The sequence below is a fragment of the Alosa alosa genome, chromosome 16 (genome assembly GCF_017589495.1).
Source record: "Alosa alosa isolate M-15738 ecotype Scorff River chromosome 16, AALO_Geno_1.1, whole genome shotgun sequence".
Lineage (NCBI taxonomy): Eukaryota > Metazoa > Chordata > Actinopteri > Clupeiformes > Clupeidae > Alosa > Alosa alosa.
Window position 1 is genome coordinate 15083448 of NC_063204.1, and position 23339 is coordinate 15106786.

The 23339-nt window shown below is 43.5% G+C and overlaps 1 protein-coding gene across 5 annotated transcripts in view; it reads left to right on the top strand.

Moving 5' to 3' along the window:
* The window catches only part of pard3aa (par-3 family cell polarity regulator alpha, a), a 288433-nt gene that overhangs the window by 218893 nt on the left and 46201 nt on the right, over positions 1-23339 (top strand). For all 5 annotated transcript variants that reach the window (XM_048265859.1, XM_048265861.1, XM_048265858.1 and 2 more), the window contains one exon: positions 1780-2034. In XM_048265859.1, coding sequence (XP_048121816.1) covers positions 1780-2034 — 255 coding nt within the window. The remainder of the gene's footprint in view (positions 1-1779; positions 2035-23339) is intronic.

Here is a 23339-nt window from a genome sequence, read left to right on the forward strand (position 1 = left end):
CTGGGGCCTAAGTCTATCACTTAAACATCCCAGAGAGGACTAGGTCGAGGCAAATCAGAGCTGTTAAACTGAGGTTCAAAGCAGCTTTGTTTTCTCTTTGTGTAATTATTGATAAGAGACTATCATTAGGCCCTGCCACAGACTTCCACACTAGTGCTGCACACAGTCCCAGCACAATCCAGTGCAAAATTGGATTTCCGTGGACCCCACACACACACACACACACACACACACACACACACACACACACACACACACACACTTTATAATCATATTACACTGTCACAGAAAAATGGTTATTGTTTTAAAATGAGATCGCCATTATTGAAAAAATGTCAGGAATGGTGCATGTACCAGGCACACCCATCTCACCCACAGCGTAGCTGTCAATCATCTCGGAGGGGGCCACATCTGTGGGTCATGGGTCATCTTTGGCCAGGAGAAAGGGGTGGAATTAGAGGAAGCCAGGAAGCTCCAGAGGGGCTGAGGGAGGACGTCTTACTCGCCCCTAGCACGGGGGGCTCTCGGCAGGGGCGTGTAGGGGGCCCATCTGGATCCACTAAATACAGGGTCACTCAGCAGGGGAGCATCCCCTCACTCCACACCAGCATTCCCACTGGCACCTACACCTCTCGCTCCCGGCCCACAGGGGTCCCCTCCTCTTTCCTCCTCATCCACACCCTCCTCTTGTCTCTTGTTGTCCCCTGGAAAACATAGGAGAAGCTCCCCCCCATGTAGTCCCCCCACCCGAGCGCTGAAAGGCTCTGTTGTGATGTGTAATGGAAGTGAGTCTAGTGAGAGCGAATGTGATCGAGGGAAAGAGAAACAGAGAGAGAGAGAGAGTGAAAGAAGAGAGCGGAGAAGGAGGAAGGGACTTGGAGAGAGATCAGAGGAACCCTCTGGCTTGAAATGCCCCAGGGAGGTGCCCCTCGCCCCCACCTCAGGAAGATCTCCCGCTACCGAGGGGACGCACAGTGAAGTGAAGCTGCTTGCCTTCACAGCTTCAAGTCTCCTCGACTGTTTTTTAGGCCATGTTTTGCTTTCTCAAATAAAAACAAGAACCCTCTCCATATTTTCAGTAATTAAAACTTGAAACGCAGATGCAGAGAGTATGTGGCGCCTTTGGCGAGGGATCCCCTCCCTCCGGTCAGAGAAAACAGTGTCAGCACCCTCGAGGTTAATGTAAATATGAAGAGTCTCTGTTGTGTCTGCGGAGTCTCTAACTTAGCAGGGGGGTCTTGACCTCACCGGCCTGCAAACTCAGCAGGATGTCCTGTATGCCCTCCCAAAACGATTTCTAACGAAACTACCAGCCATAATGACCCCGTGCTTATTTATTTAATCTGCTGGACAATGGTGACATGGTTTTATGTAAGAGGTGGAAGGACATGTCGTATATGCTGCAGTTGTATGTCTGCTGGTTTTCTTTATGTACAGACGCGTTTCGGCTTAGCGCCTTCCTCAGTGTGGCCTTCCTCAGTGTACTCCTGAGGAAGGCGCTAAGCCGAAACGCGTCTGTGCAATAAAAAGGTTTGTATGCAAAGTGCAGCCTTTTCGTCTTTGGTATTACCAAATTGGCCAAGCACTCTCAAACATATTAAGAACATTTTCTTTATGTACAATCATCATTAATCGTCATCATCTGAAACGTGATTCCGTTGATTCTAGTAAGGATTCTAGTGGCATGTTTAGCAATCCAGTTCAGTCACAGTGATCCTTATTGTAGTTGACTCAAATCAAGGTCTCTCACAAGTCTTTTATCGTGTTTGTGTTGCACAGGATCCAAGCGAAAACCAGGGAGCTACGTGAGCGTCAGGCCAGAGAAAGGGACTACGCTGAGATCCAGGACATCAACCGAACCCTAAGTTCTGATGAGGAGCATCCCTATGCAGGCATTGGCTCCTTTGACTCCTCCATGGACAGCGGCCACTATCAGCGTCCCCAGAGCCCGCATCAGGACGACTCGCAGCCAGTCGAAGCAGTCTACGCCCAAATCAACAAGCCCCGCAATGGCCGGCCTCAGTCTGTCAACAGGTAAGGAGCTACAAAGCTGTATTATCACTTAATTCCTCTCAGCAAAAGCATTGACCTTTATACTGTTCTTTCCCCAAAGGGGGTTAGAGTATTGGTTTTCAGTTTTATCTCTTCACATTGGCTTTCAACAGTGGAGTGCTTGATATTGTTCTTGTTCTTGGCCTTCATATCTTTTACTTTGAAAACTGTACAAACAGGTTGAAAAGACTCTTATCAAAATGCTGCTTCTTTGCTACCTGCAAAAGCCTGTTCATTTCTTGTTCTGTTTGAAGTGCCCCATTGAAAACAAGAAGTCAGTCTCACTCTGTGACTTGTTTTCTGCAATTGCTGAGTAAAAACACACACACACACACACACACACACACCTACAATCATACACACATGCTCAGGCAAACAAACACACATACTCACAGAGAGGCACAATAATCAAGTTTCATCCCCAGCGTCCTACTGCTAGATCGTGTGGTGAGGTGAAGCACCAATAATTCTCAGGGTGTGAAAATTTAATAACAGCCAGCATCTTTTATTAGCCTGGATCTTGTCAATCCCCCCCCTCCCCCCCCCTCCCCTTTCCACACACACTGTCACACTCGCACACCTTGTCAGGAGAGCATAAGATGTGTGTAAACTCATTTGTGTCACACACAGAGTAAACCACATATACTCAAGCCAGTGATATTTTTGTGTGTAAAGGTAAACATGGTCTGCCTACTGTTTTCAGTTTACCCTCAGGTTTCGGGTTGGGTAGAAAATCTGTTTGAGTACCTAGAGTGTAGTTTTGTACAAGGGTTTTGTCAAGCATGGCTCAGAAATGCCATTTTTATGTCTGGAATTAGTTTTCTTTTATTTATTTTTTTTCATGAAAAGTTTCAAGGAACAGCTTGTATTCCAAACACCCTCTCTGTGACATGGTAGAGATCTCATAAACAATAGTCTGTATGTTCCGTATTCCCACTCAGTCTTTGTGAAGTCTGTCAGGGTGCTGCATTTTTTGGAAGGCTCCTGGGCTCCTAACGCCTCTGCAGTCTTCAGAAGTGCCTCTGATCCCTCCAGCTCCACAGTGAAGGAGGGAAGAAAGGAAGACGTAAACGTCACTTTCCTCCCAACACACAAAGGCACGCCGCCTGTCTCCTGCTGCACAGCGCCATCACTTCCACAATGCAATATGAAATCTAACTTTGCACATCACCCACCCCCACGCCAACACCACTCTCTCTCTCTCTCTCTCTCTCTCTCTCTCTCTCTATATATATATATATATATATATATATATATATATATATATATCTCTCTGTCTCTCTCTCTCTCTGACTCTCTGTCTCTCTGACTCTCTGTCTCTCTCTCTCTCTCTCTCTCTCTCTCTCTATATATATATATATATATATATATATATATATATATATATATATATATCTTTCTCTGTCTCTCTCTCTCTCTGACTCTCTGTCTCTCTCTCTCTCTCTCTCTCTCTGACTCTCTCTCTCTCTCTCTTTCTTTCGCTGTTTTTGTCTCTGTCATTCGTTTTTTCTCTCTGCCTTCCTTTCCTCTGTCTATTACACACTCTTGTTCCTCATTATAAAATAATTGACTTGGCTGGGCTTGAGAATGTGCCGTGGAGTTATTAAAAAGAGCGAGTAATAATCGGCCTTGATTGGCAGGTGTCACTTTGTGTGTGACCTTTCTTTGGGCTTAGCAGGTGGCAGAATTGTAAATCATACCCTCTCCTCCGCTCAACAATTGAGCTCCAGGGCTCTTCTCTGTCTGACCTTCTCTCTCGTTCTCTCTTCCTTTTTTCCTCTTCCAATTTCTCCGTCCCTGTTTGCCCTTACCCCCCCCCCTTCCGTTCCCCATCCGAGGCACACACGACTGTGGACACACCTTTATTAATGTCCCCACCATAAGACTCTGCAGCACACTATGACAGGCTTATCTCAGTAAGTCTTCTAAATCCGTGTGCCAATATCAACTGGTGCCTTCAGGGTGGTATGATCGATTCAGCCGGTGCCTATGGTCTGGATGCCAGAAGCTCCAGGTCTGTCTTAGTCCCAGCATGACCACCATAACTGTCTGCCATAGCCTGGTTGTACAGGAACAGATTGGTAACGGTATAAACCGTTTTTGAATGAGATTTTTTTTTCTCTCAGTTTTATCTACATTTTAGATTGCTTCCCCTTCAGTACCTTTCTGTGGCACATTGTGCAGGAGCAATATGGTCGGCATTCGCCATGTAATGTGTGATAAACAACTTACATGAGTTATTTCGCGCCAGAATTGGACTGATTATCTAATTTATTCTCCACGGCGACAGTGATGTTATTTATAGCCATGTAGCATATTGCCATTCTCCAACTGAGAACAAGGAGTTTGAAATTTTTGTTGCATGAGGAGGCTAATTGCAAGCAGATGCCCCATTACTTCTCACACGGTTCTGAAATGATTATGCGTTCCTCACACAACAAGGCTCTGTTTTTTTCATGCAAAGACCCTCTTATCAACTGAAAGCACTCCAGGTTCAACATGAACATTATCTTCGACAAATTGAGATGATGGCTCTTGGACTACAGCTTGAACACATTTTTTTTAGGTATTTCAGCAAATGATTTTCCTGTTTGAGTTGTAACAGGACGGGACACAAAAAGCTGGTTGTCCTAGCAAACTAACTTTGCTGAAACCTTGGCAACGTGACAAGATGTTAGTCTCGGCAACCTCACATTTATTTTAAACTGTTCAACTTTTCAATCTTAATTATGTTGTACTGTACATGATGGTTATTGCTGAGGAGAGATGAACATAACTTCCTAAAACCACTACAGAAATCATGTAACAGCTCATGTCGAAATGTGGGCTCAATTTCTTAGTCAATATAGACACACAAGTGATTGTAGCTGCTTGTCTAAAATGGATATACAGTATATTGACCTCTTATGCAATGCATCCATGATGTAAAGCCAGCACTAGCATTGTTGAAATGTGTGTCCCCTACTTGGACAGAGTAAGTGGAACATGCCAGAGTTCACAGCAAGGCTTTTGAAAGTCTCTTTGTACAAGTCTGAAAAGCAGACTACAAGCCTTTTGTATTTCGTCTCACACTTGAGAAAGAGCGGAAAGCCTTTTTTCATTGTCTATACTTTGAATTAGCAGGAAGAACTTCCTGTTGAAAGGTCACAGCATGGGAAGTTGATATGTCCTGAGAGAGGAACTGTTTTGCATTTGTCAAGTGAATGACTAAAAGGCAAATACAGGATACGCTTTTGACCACCCTGGAGCCGTCTGAAAAGAAAGAAAATCAACATATCAGAGCTATCAGTAATCCGAATGAAAAAATTGGATGAGCGTTTGATGACCTTTTGAAGTTGTTTGATGAAAATGTAAATAGGTCCAGTTAATCAGATGAGAATCTGTGTGTTAGTGTGTTGACATCAGCATGTCTAGCTGCCTGCATGTCTGTGCATGCAGAGAGGTTAGTGCTTGCTTATCACTAAAATGTAGTTCTATTTTTGTTATGTAAGCTCCTCAGAATCACGGGCCACTGAGATGTTTGGTAATTCATTTTTTTCTGTATATTTTTCTCCATTCTCCTTTTTTTCAACTTCTCTAGTTCCACTGATCTGTCGATATTTTTGCAAGGAAGACATAAATATCTCTATCCAGTTCCTTGGTGCCTGCATGTGGACCTTCTGTCTGGGGATCTGCAAAGGTGACGCTGTGTAAAGAGTATTTCGGGCATCAGCTGAATGTGGGAAACTTGGCGAGAGATTCACACTGGTGTCTGGCTCCATACGGCACTGGCTTGCTCCCCTGATGTCCACAAACAAAGGCCTGTTGAGTCTTGTGCCTGAGGCGAGGCATTGAGCCTCACACAGCTCGCTCCTTTATTAGTGTTTCTCTCCTATGACCAGCCCTGACCAGACCTTTCTTCTGGCCTTGCTCTCCAGCCCTCCTCCTCATCCATTTGTAAAAGCTTCATAATTGGTGTTATTTAACATGGAGCAGAAGTGAGATATTGTCTTTTGCTCTGAGCCATCTGTTGACCATGGAACAGCCGTAGGGCTGTCTACAACAGGTCCTTGTTACAGAGAGGGACAGAAAGAGACAAAAAGTAAGGGTTAGAGGGATTAATAGGTTTAGTGTGGGTTCACTTTGACTTCTTTTCGGGCCATTCGGGCCATTCATTCAAGGTACCTCTTCAGCAGTTTTAGGTTGCATACCTAAATACTGAATAGTATTTACAGATTGAAGTTGCATAAAGTTACAGGTTTAGTGTGGGTTCACTTTGACTTCTTTTCAGGGCCATTCATTCGAGGAACCTCTTCTGCAGTTTTAGGTTGCATACCTATATACTGAATAGAATTTACAGATTGAAGTTACATGAATATAACCCAGTCAATTGTTTGTGATTGAGCAATTGATGTATTAATTTGCATACTACTTTTAAATGCATTTCCTCATGAAAATGAAAAAAAAGTCATGTTAAAAAACAGGGGGGGGGGACAGATGCGTCATGTGACAGCACTGCCAGAGGGATGCCAGCCTGCAGCAGTCAGACCCCTCTCAATCTAATTAACCACTTAGTGACTAATGAACCTGGTTCCTGTCATATCAGTAGCCATCTGAGCTTGTGCATGTTTGGCCGAGTGTTTTTTTTTTTAGTATGCGTGTCATACTGTATATTTTTTCTTTCCTGCCAACTCTCCTCCTCCCCCATTTCCTTGTATCCTCCTCTCTACTTTTCACCCATTTAATAAAGCCCTTGACCATAAAATATTTAATATCTCTGTTCAGACATTCTCTGTTGCATTTCCAAAATACAATAACCCCTCACCCTTACATGGCTCTCCCGTCTCTGAAGAGCAGTGGAGTGATTAAAAGTGTATTTGAAAACAATCAAATGCCTTTTGTCGAGCAGCGCGGCCCAGTCTAGGCCAGCTGTATAAATCCGCCATGCGAATCTCCTATGCCCTGCCCATTTCATGAGGCCTCTCTGTTATTGTGTTCCAATCAGAAGGTCAGCAGCACCATAAAGCTGAAACAAGACAGACGCCAAGTCTCATAAAAAAGCCAAGTGTGGGTCAGAGAGGACAACGTATACAAGCCCAGACGAGCACACTTGATCGGGAATGTTCGGCGAGCACAAAACAAATGGCAAGATGGTCTCAAGTTTTACTGGCACACCACAGGACCCCGCAACAACACCACTCGTGTTTCCTGTTTGAGAGTAAGCCCTGTGAGTCCTTCCAACAGAGCTCTTGAGTACTGGCTCTCCAGCAGCATCAGAGAGACTTTTATTTGCATCCAAATAATGCAGACAGGAAAAGACTTTCAGGTTATGCAGATGGTATCAGTTTCATGAAAACACAGACCTGACTTTAGCCAACAATAAATGTTCGGAGTTGTTTTTTTTTTTTTTTTTTTCTGTTGTTTTTTATGGATGGAATAACAGTATGACATTTAACTTTATTATTTATTGACTTATTCCAAGTGTAGCTGAACATGAGAGGACTTCTTTTTAAAAATGCGAGAATCAGGTGAGATGGAACGGAGTGATTTTTTTTGTAGACAGGTGCTTGACAGGGCAACAGCAGCCCTGTGCCAGTTCCAGAGCCCCTTGGGGATCTTTTTTTTTTCTTTTCCCTGGATTCAGGTCGGCTTCCTGTTTTGGAGCGGCACCCTGACAGGTGCCAAGCATGATGGGATTTGGGGAAGCGTGAAACAGACCATCACCTCACTGACGCACAGAAGTGATTGACTGCAGCTCCCATTAGAGTAGTAGTCTCTAAGCTGCAAAAAGAAAAAAAAAAGGCAAGGGGGTGAAGAGAGCTGTTAAACTTTGTGGTTTTAGAAAGTCCCAGAACATTCTCACCCTCCGAGACCTGTGACGGTGTGAACTTGACTGATCGCTGACAGTCATCCTCAGAAACACTGTGCCAAGGTGTTTATTTCTCCATTTCTTTTCATTCTTTCCTCTCTTTCTTGTAAATTAAAAAATACATTATATCAAATATTGGATTTATATTGCCTGGAAATGGATTATAAAACATATGCACACTTCCAGCAGTAGATAAAAGGTCAGGTCTTTTATATTTGTGGTGTGTTGGTGCGTGCGCAGGTGTGCCGTGCACGCGTGCATTTCAGGGGATTTGAGGTGGCCTTGTTAGTTTCACAGCACCAGTCTCAGGAGATACACATACACACTTACTTTACACCTTGCCCCAGCCTCCTTCACAACTCTCCTGCTGTGTTAATGTCACTCTCACTTATGGAGAACCTCCCTTGGCCACTAATAGGGCTTACGGTACATGTGAGTAGCCCTCACCACCACCACCACTACACGTCCACTGCTTCCCATCAACAAACACCAATGACCCAGCAATACACAAAAAACAACGTTATCAGTATCGTTTGGATTATTGTTGCCTTTTGCTCCCTAATAATTTCAATAATTATTATCTTCTCCCTTATGGAGAAGAAGCCATTTTCTTTGTAATTTACCTGAGATTAAATGACATTATTGTGTGGCTCTTTTTCCCCTGTAAGGTTATCAGCTACTGTTCTGTCACTTTGCTTTTGATATTGTCTCTTAGCCTTTTCAAAGGGAGATCATGTTCAGTCAGTGGGAGCTGTGTATTCCTAATGTAGTCTGAGAAGTTACCAATAACAGCATAACAAATAACCCACATTGTTGTGCCAAGTACATCAGCATGAGCTGGAGTTGCTGGGTGTCGTTATTGTGCGTGATTCGTTCAGTTAATTACCACAGGCTTATTGTGTTCTGATTTGGGTTTGTGCTGTTCACCATAATTGCATTAAAATCAACAGTCGAGGTTGACAGTCAACACAACGGATGGGTCTACATTCCTTAGTTTAATGAAAGCCTCATCAAAGGGTTTGGTATGTGGTTTCTTAAATTGTATTTGTGAATAATTAATCAACAAAGAGGAAGTAAGAGCACCTCGAGATGGCTTGCGTTGATGTTTAGTGTGTATAAGTGTTTAATCTCTTTACCCATCAGGCCTGGGGGAATACTAAAACTCATACATCTACCCTTCACTAATAGATAGGCGCTCGTAAGGCCGCTTCCACCGATTGCGTTAATTGCAACTCTGTGGTTGTAACAAATGGCTCAGATGACTAATTACAAACATGGCCACTTCTCTGGGCGTACTTATTGTTGCAGTATAACTCAAATGCCTCTCCCCTGATGTTAGCCGCCTTCTCCTGGTAGAACATAAAACAATGTCTGTTGTACTCCCTTATTTCTCTAATGTCGAATCTATTAATATTAATATTTTGCAATACTCCTTTGTGTGTATTTGTGTGTGTGTGTGTGTGTGTGTGTGTGTGAGAGAGAGAGAGAGAAAGACAACGAAAAAATGTTGCTTATTTGCTTGAGAATGACTGCTGAGTGGCTCTTGTGACACACACTCAAACACATACAAATACACACAAGCAAGCTTGGATAAAACATTCAAGCTTAAAAACACATCTAGCCCTTGTCTTCACTCTTTAGCATACTGGGTGATACTGTGAAGGCCTCTAAAGCAATGAGTGTACATCAAGCCTTATCTTGTGCATAATGCACTGATAGGAGGGTTATACTATATCACACCGGCTGAGAGCCAGTGAATTATCTTACTTGTCTGTTTTGATTTTTTCCCTCTGCTTCATAGAGGCGTCCCCTTGGGAAGGAAGGGATGAGATGTAGGGAAAGCCAATTTAGCCTGCATTCATACCATTACTTTCATTTGGAGAGCAAATAGCCTGAAAGGAGTATTTAGGCTGAAGCCCACATGTAATAGGTACACACACACACACACACACACACACACACACACACACACACACACACACACACATACAGAGAAACATGTTGGGAAACATAAAAAAAACTGCATAAAAACATGCATAAACCCAGATCGATTTAAAAAGGACTACTTCTATTTGACTTTGATGCAGAGGTCTGCACTTGCGGGACCCAACAAAAGAGTGCTTCTCAGGACTAATTTGATTGCAAAATGCGGGTGTGGGTGGGAAGAAACTGATGCATGTGCAGGAGTACTAGAAAGACATGACTCGCTTGACCCCCACCACACACATGTATAAGAACAAAAGTAGGTTTTGTGCTCTTAAACTACAGATGTTTTTTTTTTTTTTTTTTTTGGTAAGAAACCACCAAGTGTTATATTTGACGTAACAGGCACCACATTGTTGTTTTTTGTACACCATGGGATTGGACGGGAGTGGCAGTGAATAATAGACCTGAGGGATATTTTTTGGGACAAAATGTGAAAGATGCAGGCCAGGCGGGGCGAGATTTTGCGGAACCAGGACTGAAAAAAGGCCATCTGAACTCTGCTCATCAGAATGCATGTTATGTCTGTCAATGCCCTTCAGTTGAACATCTGAAAGTTGGCCTAATGAATTTCAGCAAAGACATGAAAGAGGATTGCTAGGCTCATCGTGCATGCGAGAAGGCAAAGGGCTGCACGAAAAAGAGCAACTCCACTGCTGCCCCGGTCTCACCTAGCACTGAAGGCCAGCTCATTCCCAAGCTGCACCGGGCAGCAAACAGGCACTTCTGCGATTTGCCCCTGGTGTGTGTTTTCACCATGATGAGTCCAGGTTGAAATATTACTGAATGGTCCCTTAAACCTACTTGCTATATTTTTTATAGTTCCTCACTTCTAGACATTCATCAGTGAGACAAATACATATGTGTTCAAATGCTTTATCACAATATTTGATTAAATATTTTTAATATAAATATTTGATATGTGCCATGAGAGTGGCTAAAGGTTATATGTAAACATTGTGGTAGAGGTCTTGCAAATTCCTTTTTTTAGTCTTTCCAACTTGGATTTTTTGGAGTTATTTACAACATGTTATGGAGCAAGCCATGAGAGTGGAAAGGAAAGACGAGAGGAAAAGAGAGAGTGCTGCTTTTTTTCATTTCCAGAGGCCCACGCTTTTCAGATATTGCAGCAAAGGATTTTCTGGGTCACTGAAAGGCATTCCTCTTCCTCCACCTCCATTGCGAGTGTACGTCTGTGTAATGTACTAGACAGTTCTCACATGATGGATAACCCAATTCCGTAACTTAATCTCGGATCCCACAGCAAACATAACATCTCCTGGGTTCATTTCAGATATCCCCAAAATAGTCGCAGTAATAAATGCGATTTAAGGCAGGGGATTGAAGAGTGGAGCTACTATACATTATGTATTACCTCAGTAGTCTCTCTTTTTCTGCCTTTACCACGCTGCAGTGCTCTCCTCTAGCCCTCTAGTTTTATTTCACATTTTTGCATCTTTCACATGTTATTATTTACATATCATATTGATATGGCCTTGAGAAACATTCTTTAAGTTGTGTGTCTAACTTAAATTCATATCCTTTTTTTGGTCGGCCTCTTATACCAAAGTAGACACGAATCGGCCATTTTCTCAGAGAGGCTTGAGTGGGTCCAGAGCTCACCTGGCAGACAGTCTTAGGGCTAAGCTACACCAGGTGCGTTACTGAAGCGTTCGGGTCGCGTTGCGTTTACTGCAACAATTAGCTTCCACTGTAATCAATGGAAGTAGCTACACCAGACGTGATAGCGGCGTGTACGTTCGAAAAAAAATAGACCGTTCTTCTAAAATGGATTTTTTTAGAAGGAAACGCTTCAGTTACGCTCCTGGTGTAGTTTCCCTGTTACACTTCTCTTCCCTGGTCCCGCTCTCCTCCCCTGTTCTTGCTCTCCTCCCCCTGCACAATCACTCCCTCCCTCCCTCCGTCTTCACGGGGCTGCCCTGACGTCTGCAAGACACGTCTACCTCAGGGTGTCTGGCAGCCCAGGCCGAGATTGACAGCCTGTGAACAGATTGACCAGTGGGAGGGCTCGCTGCTGCCTCTTTTTTAGCTGTAGCGGCAGGAGCGAGGCGAAGAGCCCTGCCGTGCCATCGCTCGGCCATGTGCTGTGTGTCCGCCGTGGGTGTTACACACTGTGATAGAGGGATGCTGCCATCCCCAGCCCGATAAATGGACATTCACAAATGGAGCCTGTCAGGTTGCTGGTCTTCCACCTCAGCCAACGCCACTCCTAACCCTACTGCATAATTTGAGGGCAGTTGTGATCATAAGGTATCCCACTGCATGCGAATGACCAGTGAACATCGCTGAGTCGATGAACATCGATGAACATCGCTTTGCAAAAGTGGGTGAGGTGGTTAATCCCAGATTACAAACACGTACTCTCCCTACTCTCTCTCTCTCTCTTCCGTCTGTCTTTCTCTCTTTATCTCTACTGTCTCTCTTTCTCTATCTCTCTATATCGGTTTCTATGTGTGTGTGTGTGTGTGGGTGTGTGTGTGCGTGTGTGTGTGTCTATGTGTCTGTGTATGTGTGTACACAGGAGCCTAATTTAATTTACCTCTAGCCCACTACTGTGCCAAGGAGCTGTAGCTTTATCAGAACAATGGCATTAGCTTGCTATTTTAAGAGCAGTATCTGTGTTCCTATTGTTGTTTCTACAGCTTCAGTCCCAATCCCAAGACTTGGAATCACCCTCTGGCCAGAAAATCTGATCACCCAGAGTTTCCTTTTGTAATAGTTGCTACTGAATTTAGGAATTTAAATGATAACAAGGAAAATGATACACATTTATTTTCGCTCTAAGACAGGGATTGCAGGATCTGGGAAAAGAATGGAGACTGCATGCTTTATTCAGTGAGGATAGACTTTGATTTATTCAGCCTCTTTGCTGCAAAGCACTTTTAGTTGCCCCAGAAATGTGTATGATGTACAAAATGTTGATATTTCAGTTAAAATCTTTATAAAATACTACAGATTCAATTCCCAAGACATTTTCAAATAAAAAATCACTTATTCTAAATAGCATTATCTCCAAGTACCTTCAGACTGCTAGTTAAATACCTGATTAAAATATCTATATAAGTTCTCATTTTAGAGGCATAGTCAGATTGCAGTGTGTGTGCTACACCTTTAGGTCCTTAGGAGTCAAAAGCAGACCTGTCACAGGGGTTTTTGGGAGCTCAATACCCCTTCTAATGAAATCAAATAACTAGCAGCCCTGTTTACCTTGTAATATAATCCATCTATGACTGGATTCTAAGAACAAGCATTACTGATCTTTAGCCTCTGCACAATGACCATCCTTGAGCCAGTGAGTATTGGTAATGGGCACATGATGTCATGTGGAGTCTCTCTGCAGATGCACTGACGCAACTCCGGGGAGGTCTTGAGTTTGTCTTTAATGAGATAAAAAGCTCTGGAAGAAGAGCAATGTCTGCATACCTATTTCAAAGATGAAAGGGATAGCAGAAGAGTTGAAGCTGCTTTCTATTTTTATCCTCTTCATGGACTCTGTGACATTTTGTTTGTGCCAGAGTTAAAAATGGGAAAAGTTAATAACCACCAGGCATTTTAACGAAGTCATCCTTATTGAATTGCTTGCCTGATTGGGTCAAACTCCATGCAAATCCTGAGCGATAAAAAGACTGCTTCTCCCCTCATCATTCCTCTTTTCCTCCTCATCCTTCCATCAGTCGGTCACTCCGACATCTCTCTCTTAACATGCAGCCAATCCAAATAAAATGGTGCAGCTTTGATGCGGAGTAAGTGCCCTGTGGAGTGGGCTGCGCCATTGACATGGCCCCCTTGCAGCAATGATAAACCATACAAATTGTGCAGGCTTCATCATAGTGATCATTTAAGCTCTCAAACATTGTAGTCCCCTTTGTGCTTTGCCAGGTTAATTGCTAAGGCTTTAGTAATACTAGGAGCACCAATTGAAAGTAAGATTATTGAATGGGCTCTTACTATAGGAGTGACATTTTATGTTTTTATGAGTTACTTGTTCTTAACATTTTCGTATACTAAGCCAGGAAGGAGGAAGGAAAGGCTGGCACTTGGTGTTATTCAGCCATGTTCACTGGCAAAGCCCTCAGTGGAAGAAGGAAGCAGTGTTTTGTTTTGGCATTCTCATGAAAATAGCACCATAGTGCGTGGACTAGTAAAAGTTCAGTATTGGTGATGAAACAACATGGGGATGCACCGTCTCCCAGTGAGACTCCAAGCTCCTGCTGGACAGAGCTGGGGGTGATGCGACTGAACCACGTGTGAGGGCCAGGACTTGGGCATTCTTCTCACATTTTCCATTTTGCTCATAATCTCTCACATCAACACACAATGAATAAATTCATGACAAGAGGAGGGCCTGATGGAGCTGGATTCCTGCGGAGAGAAAAGAACAGGGGGAAGAGAGGATGAGGAGAGGGAGGAGAGGAAGGTCAGAGTGTTTCTTATGATATTCATGACTTGTGGCCTGCCTTGCCTCCGTTAATCCAGACAGAGCTTTGTTTGATCTCGTCAGCCATTATGCATGCTGTTTTGTGTGTGGTGCATATCTCTATGTGTGTGGATTCACATAGCCAGTATGCTCAGTCATCGTATCCATATCTGGTGTTGACTCCATTTTTACATTCAGGAAATCAATGTTCTGGAATCAAGGTTCCACCCTTTTTTGAACAGCATGGGAAATGTTCTTAATCCAATGTAACGCACCTCTTAACTAGCAACATTTGAGCCTTTGGTCAGAGCAAATAGTCATTTCAGGGCACTCTCCTATCTTTGTCTCCCCCTGTCTGCCCTCCCGTCTTCTGTTCTCTTGTGCTTTTCTTTGTGTGTCTCTCATATACACACAAATAAACAACTCTATACTCTCTCTCTCTCTCTCTCTCTCTCTCTCTCTCTCTCTCTCTCTCTCTCTCTCTCCTCTCTCTCCTCGACACACAAACACACAGACACACACACTGTATTATTGAACCCACTCAGTAGAAATGCTCATTTCAGGTGCATCCATGAGTGGCCTGTGGACTGCACAGCCGTCCGCCCTGGCTAGTGCATTTTAATAGCCTGGGGCTCTGTTTTTGGGCTTCTTTCTTCCTGGAGGTTTTTAGCCCTAAGGCTGATGGCAGGGAGAGAGGAGGGGGATGTTGATTTGGCACTTGAGGCCCCATAGGGGGTCAGACCTCAACAACACTGATGGAAATGAGAAAGAGAGCGAGGGAGAGAGAGAGAAAGAGAGAAATGAGAGGAGTAGAGAAAATGAAAGGGGGGAGGGGGAGCGGAGCTGGAGAGACTGGTGGGCTACAGTACACACGCATTCTCCTTCCATTGCACCCAGGCAGGCTCGTCTGAATGGGGTGGGGGATCCCAAAGCTGATTAGTCAAACTTGTGATTTCCAATTTCAAACCCAAGACACAAATCCGCCTGCTTTTTTAATATTCATGCTGGAGTGGCCCGGGCCTCTTTGCCTTACACATGGAGGGCCGCTGAGAAAAAGGCTCTCCTTTAATCAGCTTATATGGAGAGAAATGACAGAGAGAGAGAGAGAGAGAGCAGAGGAGAAAGAAGAAGGTGGAGACAAGGTGGCAATGTTTTGTTTGTGTTTTGACGCCGTGTCTGAAAATAACAGCCCCACCTGTGGTGTGTATGCAAAATCCATGCAGATAATGGTAGGGTTGCCAGTCCAACCTGCAGCAGTGGATGTTTATTCAGGACGTGTTTTTGTTTTTGGAGGATTGTATGCAGTACACGCACACAAATTGTAACGGGGTCATGCTGTTTCTGTCTTTTTCTTTCTCTCTTGCTCTATCTATCTATCTCTATCTATCTATCTATCTATCTATCTATCGCTTTGCATTTCATTTACAAAACAAAAGTTAATCATGTTTGAGTCTATTATGACTTTTAAAAAATATGAAAACAACATAATCAAAATGTAACGATTATTTTGCTGCATACATGATCATTTTTGCTTTTTGTTTTTGATTAAAGCTTTGGAAATGGATGTTTCTAAAAGCACTGCACTGAGCAATCATGATAATAATCGTGATCTCAATATTTACCTAAATAATCTTGATCATGATTTTACTCGAACACCCAACTATCTATCAATCTATCTCTATCTCTCACTCTGTCATGCTCTCTCTCTCTCACTGGCTATCTCTCAGTATGTATTTTTTTTATTTAGAAAAGCACTTACTGCATGAGTACCTGTGCTTCATCTGTGTCTGTGTAGTGGTCTGAGCGAACAGGGGAGCAGCTAAATGCACTGGGTCTGGTCTGTTTTATGTTCTGATAAAGGGAATATGTATTGTTGCTGCTTCTTAATATGGCTCCCTCATACTGCTCGCAATGACTCATGGTCCTCCTTAAGATGTCCCTGGAGCAGTGCAGAAGCAGATGGAGCAGTGAGTTTAGTGAGCTCTGCATCGGGGGTCACGGCGTCTCCAGTCGATAGTGGCTCTCTGGTCCCTCCCCACTAAGGAGACAACTGTAAAACCCTCCTCCGTAATTCACTTCTCTGTGGTGCAAGTCATACCAAAGCCATGGCACATAACTTAGCTCTGTCAGTGAGGCTCAAGGTTTTCAGTGGGAGTCTAGTCACAGCACCACAGCATCCACCTCATGGAGAGGACACAGGGCAGTGTCCGGTGTTCACAAACCACCACTTTGCCATAACTTGCATATAACATACGCGATCACGCAATATACAGCAGAAGAGACAAACACTCTCTCTTCCTTCCATTGGACACCATTTTAAAACTGGTATTATTAGCAGTAAGATGGTCAGGCAATCAGCAAAGTGCATCTTAAAGTTCATGATGAAAGTTCAAAAACTGCAATAGCAGACCCAAATCCATCAACATGACTCAGCCTTCCATCAGACCTCTATCAAAGAGTCTGTGCTGAATGAAATAAAAATCAGCTTGATTGACCTAAACTCAATTACATGTATCTAAAGTACTTGATAGCAAAATTGAAATCAGCTGAATAATGCGATTTAGGAGCATATATTGATGAATAATGCATGAGCTTTGGTTTTGGCATGCCTTTTTATGGGTTTGAGAAGGAGAGGCAGAAAATGGTTCTCCTCAGTTTTTAACATTATGTTACCCCCCCCCTGCAACACACACATACACATATGCACGACAGGATTTTAAAGGCCTAAAAGGGCAACAACTTTTCTGTGTCACACGGCAACAGCTTGGTTGTGAATTGATATTATAATTGTCCTCTTTCTCAGTTCACATTTGGGTTTTTCAGGCTTTTTGCTCTCCTCCTCTCACCTCTGGGCTCTTTCAGAAGGTAGAAGAGGTTGCCTAGAGAGCCCCAAGGAGCTGTCAGTCACTGCCCGGTCTCTTAGGTCAATTTGCCAGGCTGTCCAAATGTGTCATGTCAGTGTTCCTTTAGTGTCAGGGGTCCTCATTATGGGCCAAAGGGTAAACCCAGGAAGTTCGGTCCTGCTGTCTTTGTCTCTCCTCCACTCCAGTGACCTCCTCCGCTCGACTTAATACCTGCTTTAACAACCTCTTTATTCGCTACTCTCCTCATTATGCCCGTGCCAGTGGTCCATTAGACCTGTCTGCCTCTCATAACTATTTTCTATCATGGTGATCTTCCCCGATAAGGGAAATGTTCTGCCCAACCAGAGGTACAGTGCAGAGAGAAGAATCTGATACCTCCACCTCCCATAGTTCCATGTTACTGTTAGGTCCACTCTTATCTTTACTTTGCCTGTCTTGTCTTTATTTTCTCTATATCACATTAAAAATGTTTCTGTCAGACGAGAAGTGGCCAGTCGCTGTCTTCAGATGGATCAGCTGAAGGAAACAGACAGGAGCAGAGGTCGGTGTTACGAGAACAGGCTGATATCTCCCAGCACGGGGCCTGTTTTTCCTTTTGTCTGCTAATTTTACACTCCCCTCCCTCTCGTCTGCTGATAAAAGAGCGAAGAGTTGAGGATGAGGCACTTGCAAGTCTCTCACTATTGCATTAGTCTGACACGGGAGTTTCTATGATTGATGAAAACAACCGCAGCGCATAACCCTTTTAGAATGTTGGGCCAATCATGGTGCACATTACTTTATATAGTAAGAAGTTCAATGTGTCTCCATGGATAAATGTTTTTGTCATTTAATCCCATCTGTGTCTGTCTGTGTTCTGGGAGGAATGTTTCCCATTAAATCTCAATTTTGAATGCGAGACTTTCTTTTTTCCACTTTAAGGCACCAGCAGCAACAATTCACAGAGGCAGTGCCACTCTAACTTCAGACACCAGCCGTTGTCATGTTAAATTCATCATACTGGCCATATTAATCCTAATGTATTATAAATCAAAGACGGCGTACTGTGAAAATGCAGTGTGCTGTGGGCATATGAAATGTTTTGGCATGTGTGTAGAAGAAAGCAGTAATCTTTATTCCCCAAGGATCTCAGAATCCAGGTCATCATCAGTAATGATTTGAGTGCCAGCATCCAACTCCAAACAACCCCCCGAATCTGATTGTCTCCTCTCACCTCCCTCCTTCATTCTTTCCTCCACTAGCAGTAAAAGAGCCCCACCTGAGATGGCCTTTCTTTACACCTAAAGCCTCCCACGGAGGTGCTGTACCCAAAGCATTGTGGGAATGGCAGGGCATGTTCTTTGATTCGAAATCTGTGGAAATGTTTTTTCCTCCTTGAGGGGGGCTTTGCTTTCCTCGCTGTTAATTTGATGATGACAGAGGAGAGCTGAAGATTTTGTGAATACATTTACATTTCTCACCATTCTCACATTTAATTCCATCGTTGAGAGCATTTGATAGAAGAAGCAAGTTAATATACAATGGTGGGGTGGGGTCTCCCATCCCATGCCTGCAGACACGTAACGCATGCAGCTTCTGGAAGAAGAGCTTAAGTGAGTTTCTGTTGATATGTCCGTGGTTTATGATAATCACGTTAGGCAATTAGCATATTTAAAAAGAGTGAGTGTTCAATCGCCATGGGTAGCATGTCAGATGCCGCAACGACATTATCATCTGAAGCCAAATATTAATTCAGGAATCAATTAGCCAGCATGGGAACCCAGTGACTGATGAATCATGGGTAATTAGCCTGTAGGTGTGTGCTGCGTTATCTCTCTGTGCTTAGCTGATGTGCGTTTAGATGCCCCCGAATCAGTTAATACGGTTAACTAATTACTGACTCCCAATTACATGTAAAGACCATATCAGTTAGGCACCATGTATTTTAAGTAACAAATGGCACCATCACTAATGGTTTAGTGGTAGTATTTAGGTGAACATGAATGTCTGTGCTGCCTCTTCATTTTATTGTCATGAGAATGGAAAATGTGCAGAACAGGGGAAAAACTACAAGAAAGAAAGAAAAAATGATCCCAAAAATAATCACTACCGGTAGCAACCCTCCTCTTTGAAGCAACCACGGACATTGTTTCGCAGACCAAAATAATGGATTTCTATCTGTTTTTATTTTATTCAATTTACCACTGTAGGTTTTCCCATCTTAATGTGGCATCGCTCATCTAAAAACATCTGTTTGGTTCTTAATGTGTTGTCAGTGCTATCTCACCAGGTTGATAATGGGATGTGTGTGCGGTGAGTGTATAAATGGCTCGTAGCCCTCCATAGGGCCATGTAATACGAGCATGTTGTATGAGACCTTGCCTGCTACTGTGTGTAGTAAGTCGACCTTGGTGTATATTTACCCATAACACAAATCCTATCCTCTCTTATCAAAGGACCTGTCAATCAAAGAGCTGTCCCACTCCGGAATGTGTCAGGTTCTCAACTAGGCTTTGGTTCTGTGATGCAAAGCAGAAGCCGCTGCCTGATTTGTTGGTGTCAAGGGCAGCAGTTGGGGGCTGAGCAGCTCCCCTCACCAGTTTCACCTCCAGAAGGTTCAAGTTTTCTGTGTCAAAATACTCACTGATCCTGATGATGGTGTTACAGTAATAAATATATACGCAGTCTAAACTGAATGCAAAGCTTAAGGCTTGAGTATGCAGCTGAAAGAGCACCTGCAAAAACACACACACACACTTTCATACAAACACACACACACACACACACACGCAAGCAAGCTTTAATCTCTCACCTCTAAGGTGACCAGTACACAGAGGAGTAAAATAGTTGTGTGATGACGAAGGGTGGGCCTGGAGGCCTAATCCTCCTGGGTCTCCAGGTGCAGAGAGAAGAGACACGGAGCAGAACTTGGCCCCACACATGAGCCTTCTGAGTGGGGATAGCCTGGTGGTGGTGGTGGGTGGGACAGTGAGTAGACGTGCAGACAGATGTCTTTGCTTTGCTTTTCTTACCATTCATGTTTTACTGAATTCCTAAAAAAACGTCACTTTGAAACATGGGAGTATATGTGTCGAAAATAAGCTTTGGCTTGAAGAGGAAGTTTGTCTCTAAGGTCTGTTGAATTGATGCGCCTGTAACACCGCTTGTTTCAGGGAAGCAGAGGGCGGAGAGTATCAGCCCACCAACACTCTGCTATATAGGTAAACGTGTGTGTGTGTGTGTGTGTGTGTGTGTGTGTGTGTGTGTGTGTGACTGTATTGTTTACCAGGGCCTAAGTAGGAATTAGGAGCTTGCTGATGTTTTCTGTCAGCCTCCCTGTGTGTGCACGAGTGGGAAGCACTCCAGGCTCAATGAAAGTGGCAGTGGCAGGGCTGACCCCAGATCAGGGTCTTGCTGAGTGATCTGTGTCTGTGGAAGCAAGAGGTTAACCCTTGCCCTCATCTGCAGGAACACACACACACACACACACACACACACACAAAAAACACACACACACACACACACACACAAAATAAACACACACACACACACACACACACACACACACACACACACACACACAATAAACACACACACACACACACACACACACACACACAGCACAGAGGCTTACTGGCTTACATCTGTTTCACATATGTTTATGAGCAGATTTCACACTCAGTCTTACAGACAAATGTTCTCGTTGTTTCCCTTTTTCTCACTTTATCTTTCGAATTCTTTCTTTCTCTCACCCCTCACACCCATCCCACACCCCACCACTCCTACCACCACTCACAGAAAGTTGTGAATTCGTCGGTCTGTTTTGAGTGTATTTCTGTGCAGCGTTATGTTCATTCCCCTCTGTTTCAGTTTGGCATATGGGGGCCTTCTACGCCCAGAAGACTGAACTTTGAAAATGTCAGGAATCCCTTTGAAAATATATACACATTATTGACTGGTGTAGTGTTGTGCTTTTCCTGAGTCCCTGCTGCACCCTTTACTGTTGTGACAACAGTGATGGATATGTCAGCCCACCGCCAGAACAGACATAAATTTGTTTTTTTTTCCTACTGAGGTGTGCATTGTTGTTATTTGGCATATGGTCCGGTTATATACCTCTTGGATCTGCCTATGCTTTGCTCTTCTCAGTGTTGTTCAGTTTCACATGCCTGATCACTTGGTAGGATTTCTAGGATCTTTGTGCACCTTGTGGCAATGTCCGAATACACAAATGTGGAAGAGTATTAAGAGATTAAGGATCTACCAGAAATCACAGTGCCTATCGGATCCCTGTCTTTCTTTCAAGAGCAGGTTTGGAAGAAGTTGCTCTTTTGAGTTTTGGCCAGTGACAGCACCGACTTTCTTAATGTGTGATTTTTTTATGAGGTGTGTGAGGAGAAGATAAATTGATGAAGACAAAAAAAACTCATGCAACCATGTTTTGACAGGAACCTGTGTGTAGCTCTGAGCTATTCATTCATGGTGGCAAATATGAGCATGCCTCATTAGTCACTAACAGCCACCTCCTGCCCAACACACACACACACACACACTCCTCAATGAGATACCCTTCCTCAACTCCCGCTTCCTTTTTTAATAGAAATGATCTAATGTGTCAGGAAACGGAGAGGAGTAAAAGGGCCTGTCTCCAGACGGCAGGGAAAAGGCCAGATGAGAAACAGGCTGTTATCTGTTGCCTCGGTGGAGGGCTCCCTGTCTCTGTCTGTGTCTGTCTCAGACCTGCCCCACACATCCTCTGTCCTGTGTCATGGCTGGCCTCCCAGACTGTTGTTTTTTTCCAAGGTAAGACCTCTATCTGTGTCTCTCACCCTCGCAGTCTATTTCTGTCTGTCTGCTTCCTCTTCACTCTTTCACGCACTCGCTCGCTCTGTCGGTTTGTCTCTGGCTGTCTCTGTCTGTGTTTCCCAATTGTGTGTGTGTGTGTGTGTGTGTGTGTGTGTGTGTGTGTGTTTTTATCTCATCCTTCCTCGTCCCTTGTTTTCAAACATCGATCTCTACCTTTCACTCCACTCCACAGACCAACACCTCAGTGTCAATATGTCTTCTGTTTCCTGTGATGTATGCCATCAGTGTCTTCCAGCCAATGGGCACCCAGCGAAGTATGTCTGCGTTTATGACCTCATCACTAGCCTGCCATTGTGGGGCCTAAAGGAAGTTCTTTTTGTTGTTGAGATGATGCCAGAGTTTGGAGGGGCCGCTTTGATGACTGACTGACACCATGGAACAGTGGTGGTGTGTGTTAAGTGTGCTGTGGGACGAGACCACCGTGTCATTGAGGAACTGAAGTGGTCAGTCTATAGGGCTTATTTACATCTGTGAAAGACAATGAGACCAAGGCTGCTTAAGGCTTGTATAAACTGTAATGGAATATTAATGTGTTTCTGTAAGCAGTAATTACCATTCGATTGGGAGAGATGGAGCCTGCAAGAGAGGGAGACAATTTACTCATCAGTATTTTTTTCTTTCTGTGTGACTGGAGCTGTGCATGTGTGAATGCCCAATTATCAGGTGAGCTGTGTGAAAATGAATATCTGCTCTCAGAACAGATACTGTATAAAGCACATATTTGGAAAGGATGTCACACTATTGTGTTAAAAGCTCTTGTCATTCATGCAGCTGTATACGACTTTACATGCACATTATATATTCATATACTGTACGTAGCAGTGTTTTTATCCAAACACTGCAGATTTTCATCATAATTTGTTTCCCCTTGGTATGGAACTCATGACCTTGGTGTACCTCTCTTTATCAGTTGAGCTACAGGAGCTCCAGTTTCTGGTTATTTTTTTATCTTACAAAATGTTAATAGTTTAATTACAATACCTTAATTACAATCTTAATTACTTTCCTAATAAGTGCAAACTAAGTATTTTTGTGGTATTTCTAAATTAGGAGCAAAACTAGTTTTTCTTTACTCAGAATTTCTTTCCACTGCAAACTCACAGACTCTTACACTAACAAGCAGCACTACAGCACTGCCTGATCATCTTGGTGCAACTCATAAATATGTATCCAAGTGTGTTATTTATGTCTGTATACAGTTTTACACATCTAAGTTCCAACCTGCCGGTTCTCTTCAAATTAAATCCAGAATGTAGTTGTTGATTTCTGGTTTCTCACTGCAGAGTACATGACATACTTCCCCTTTAGA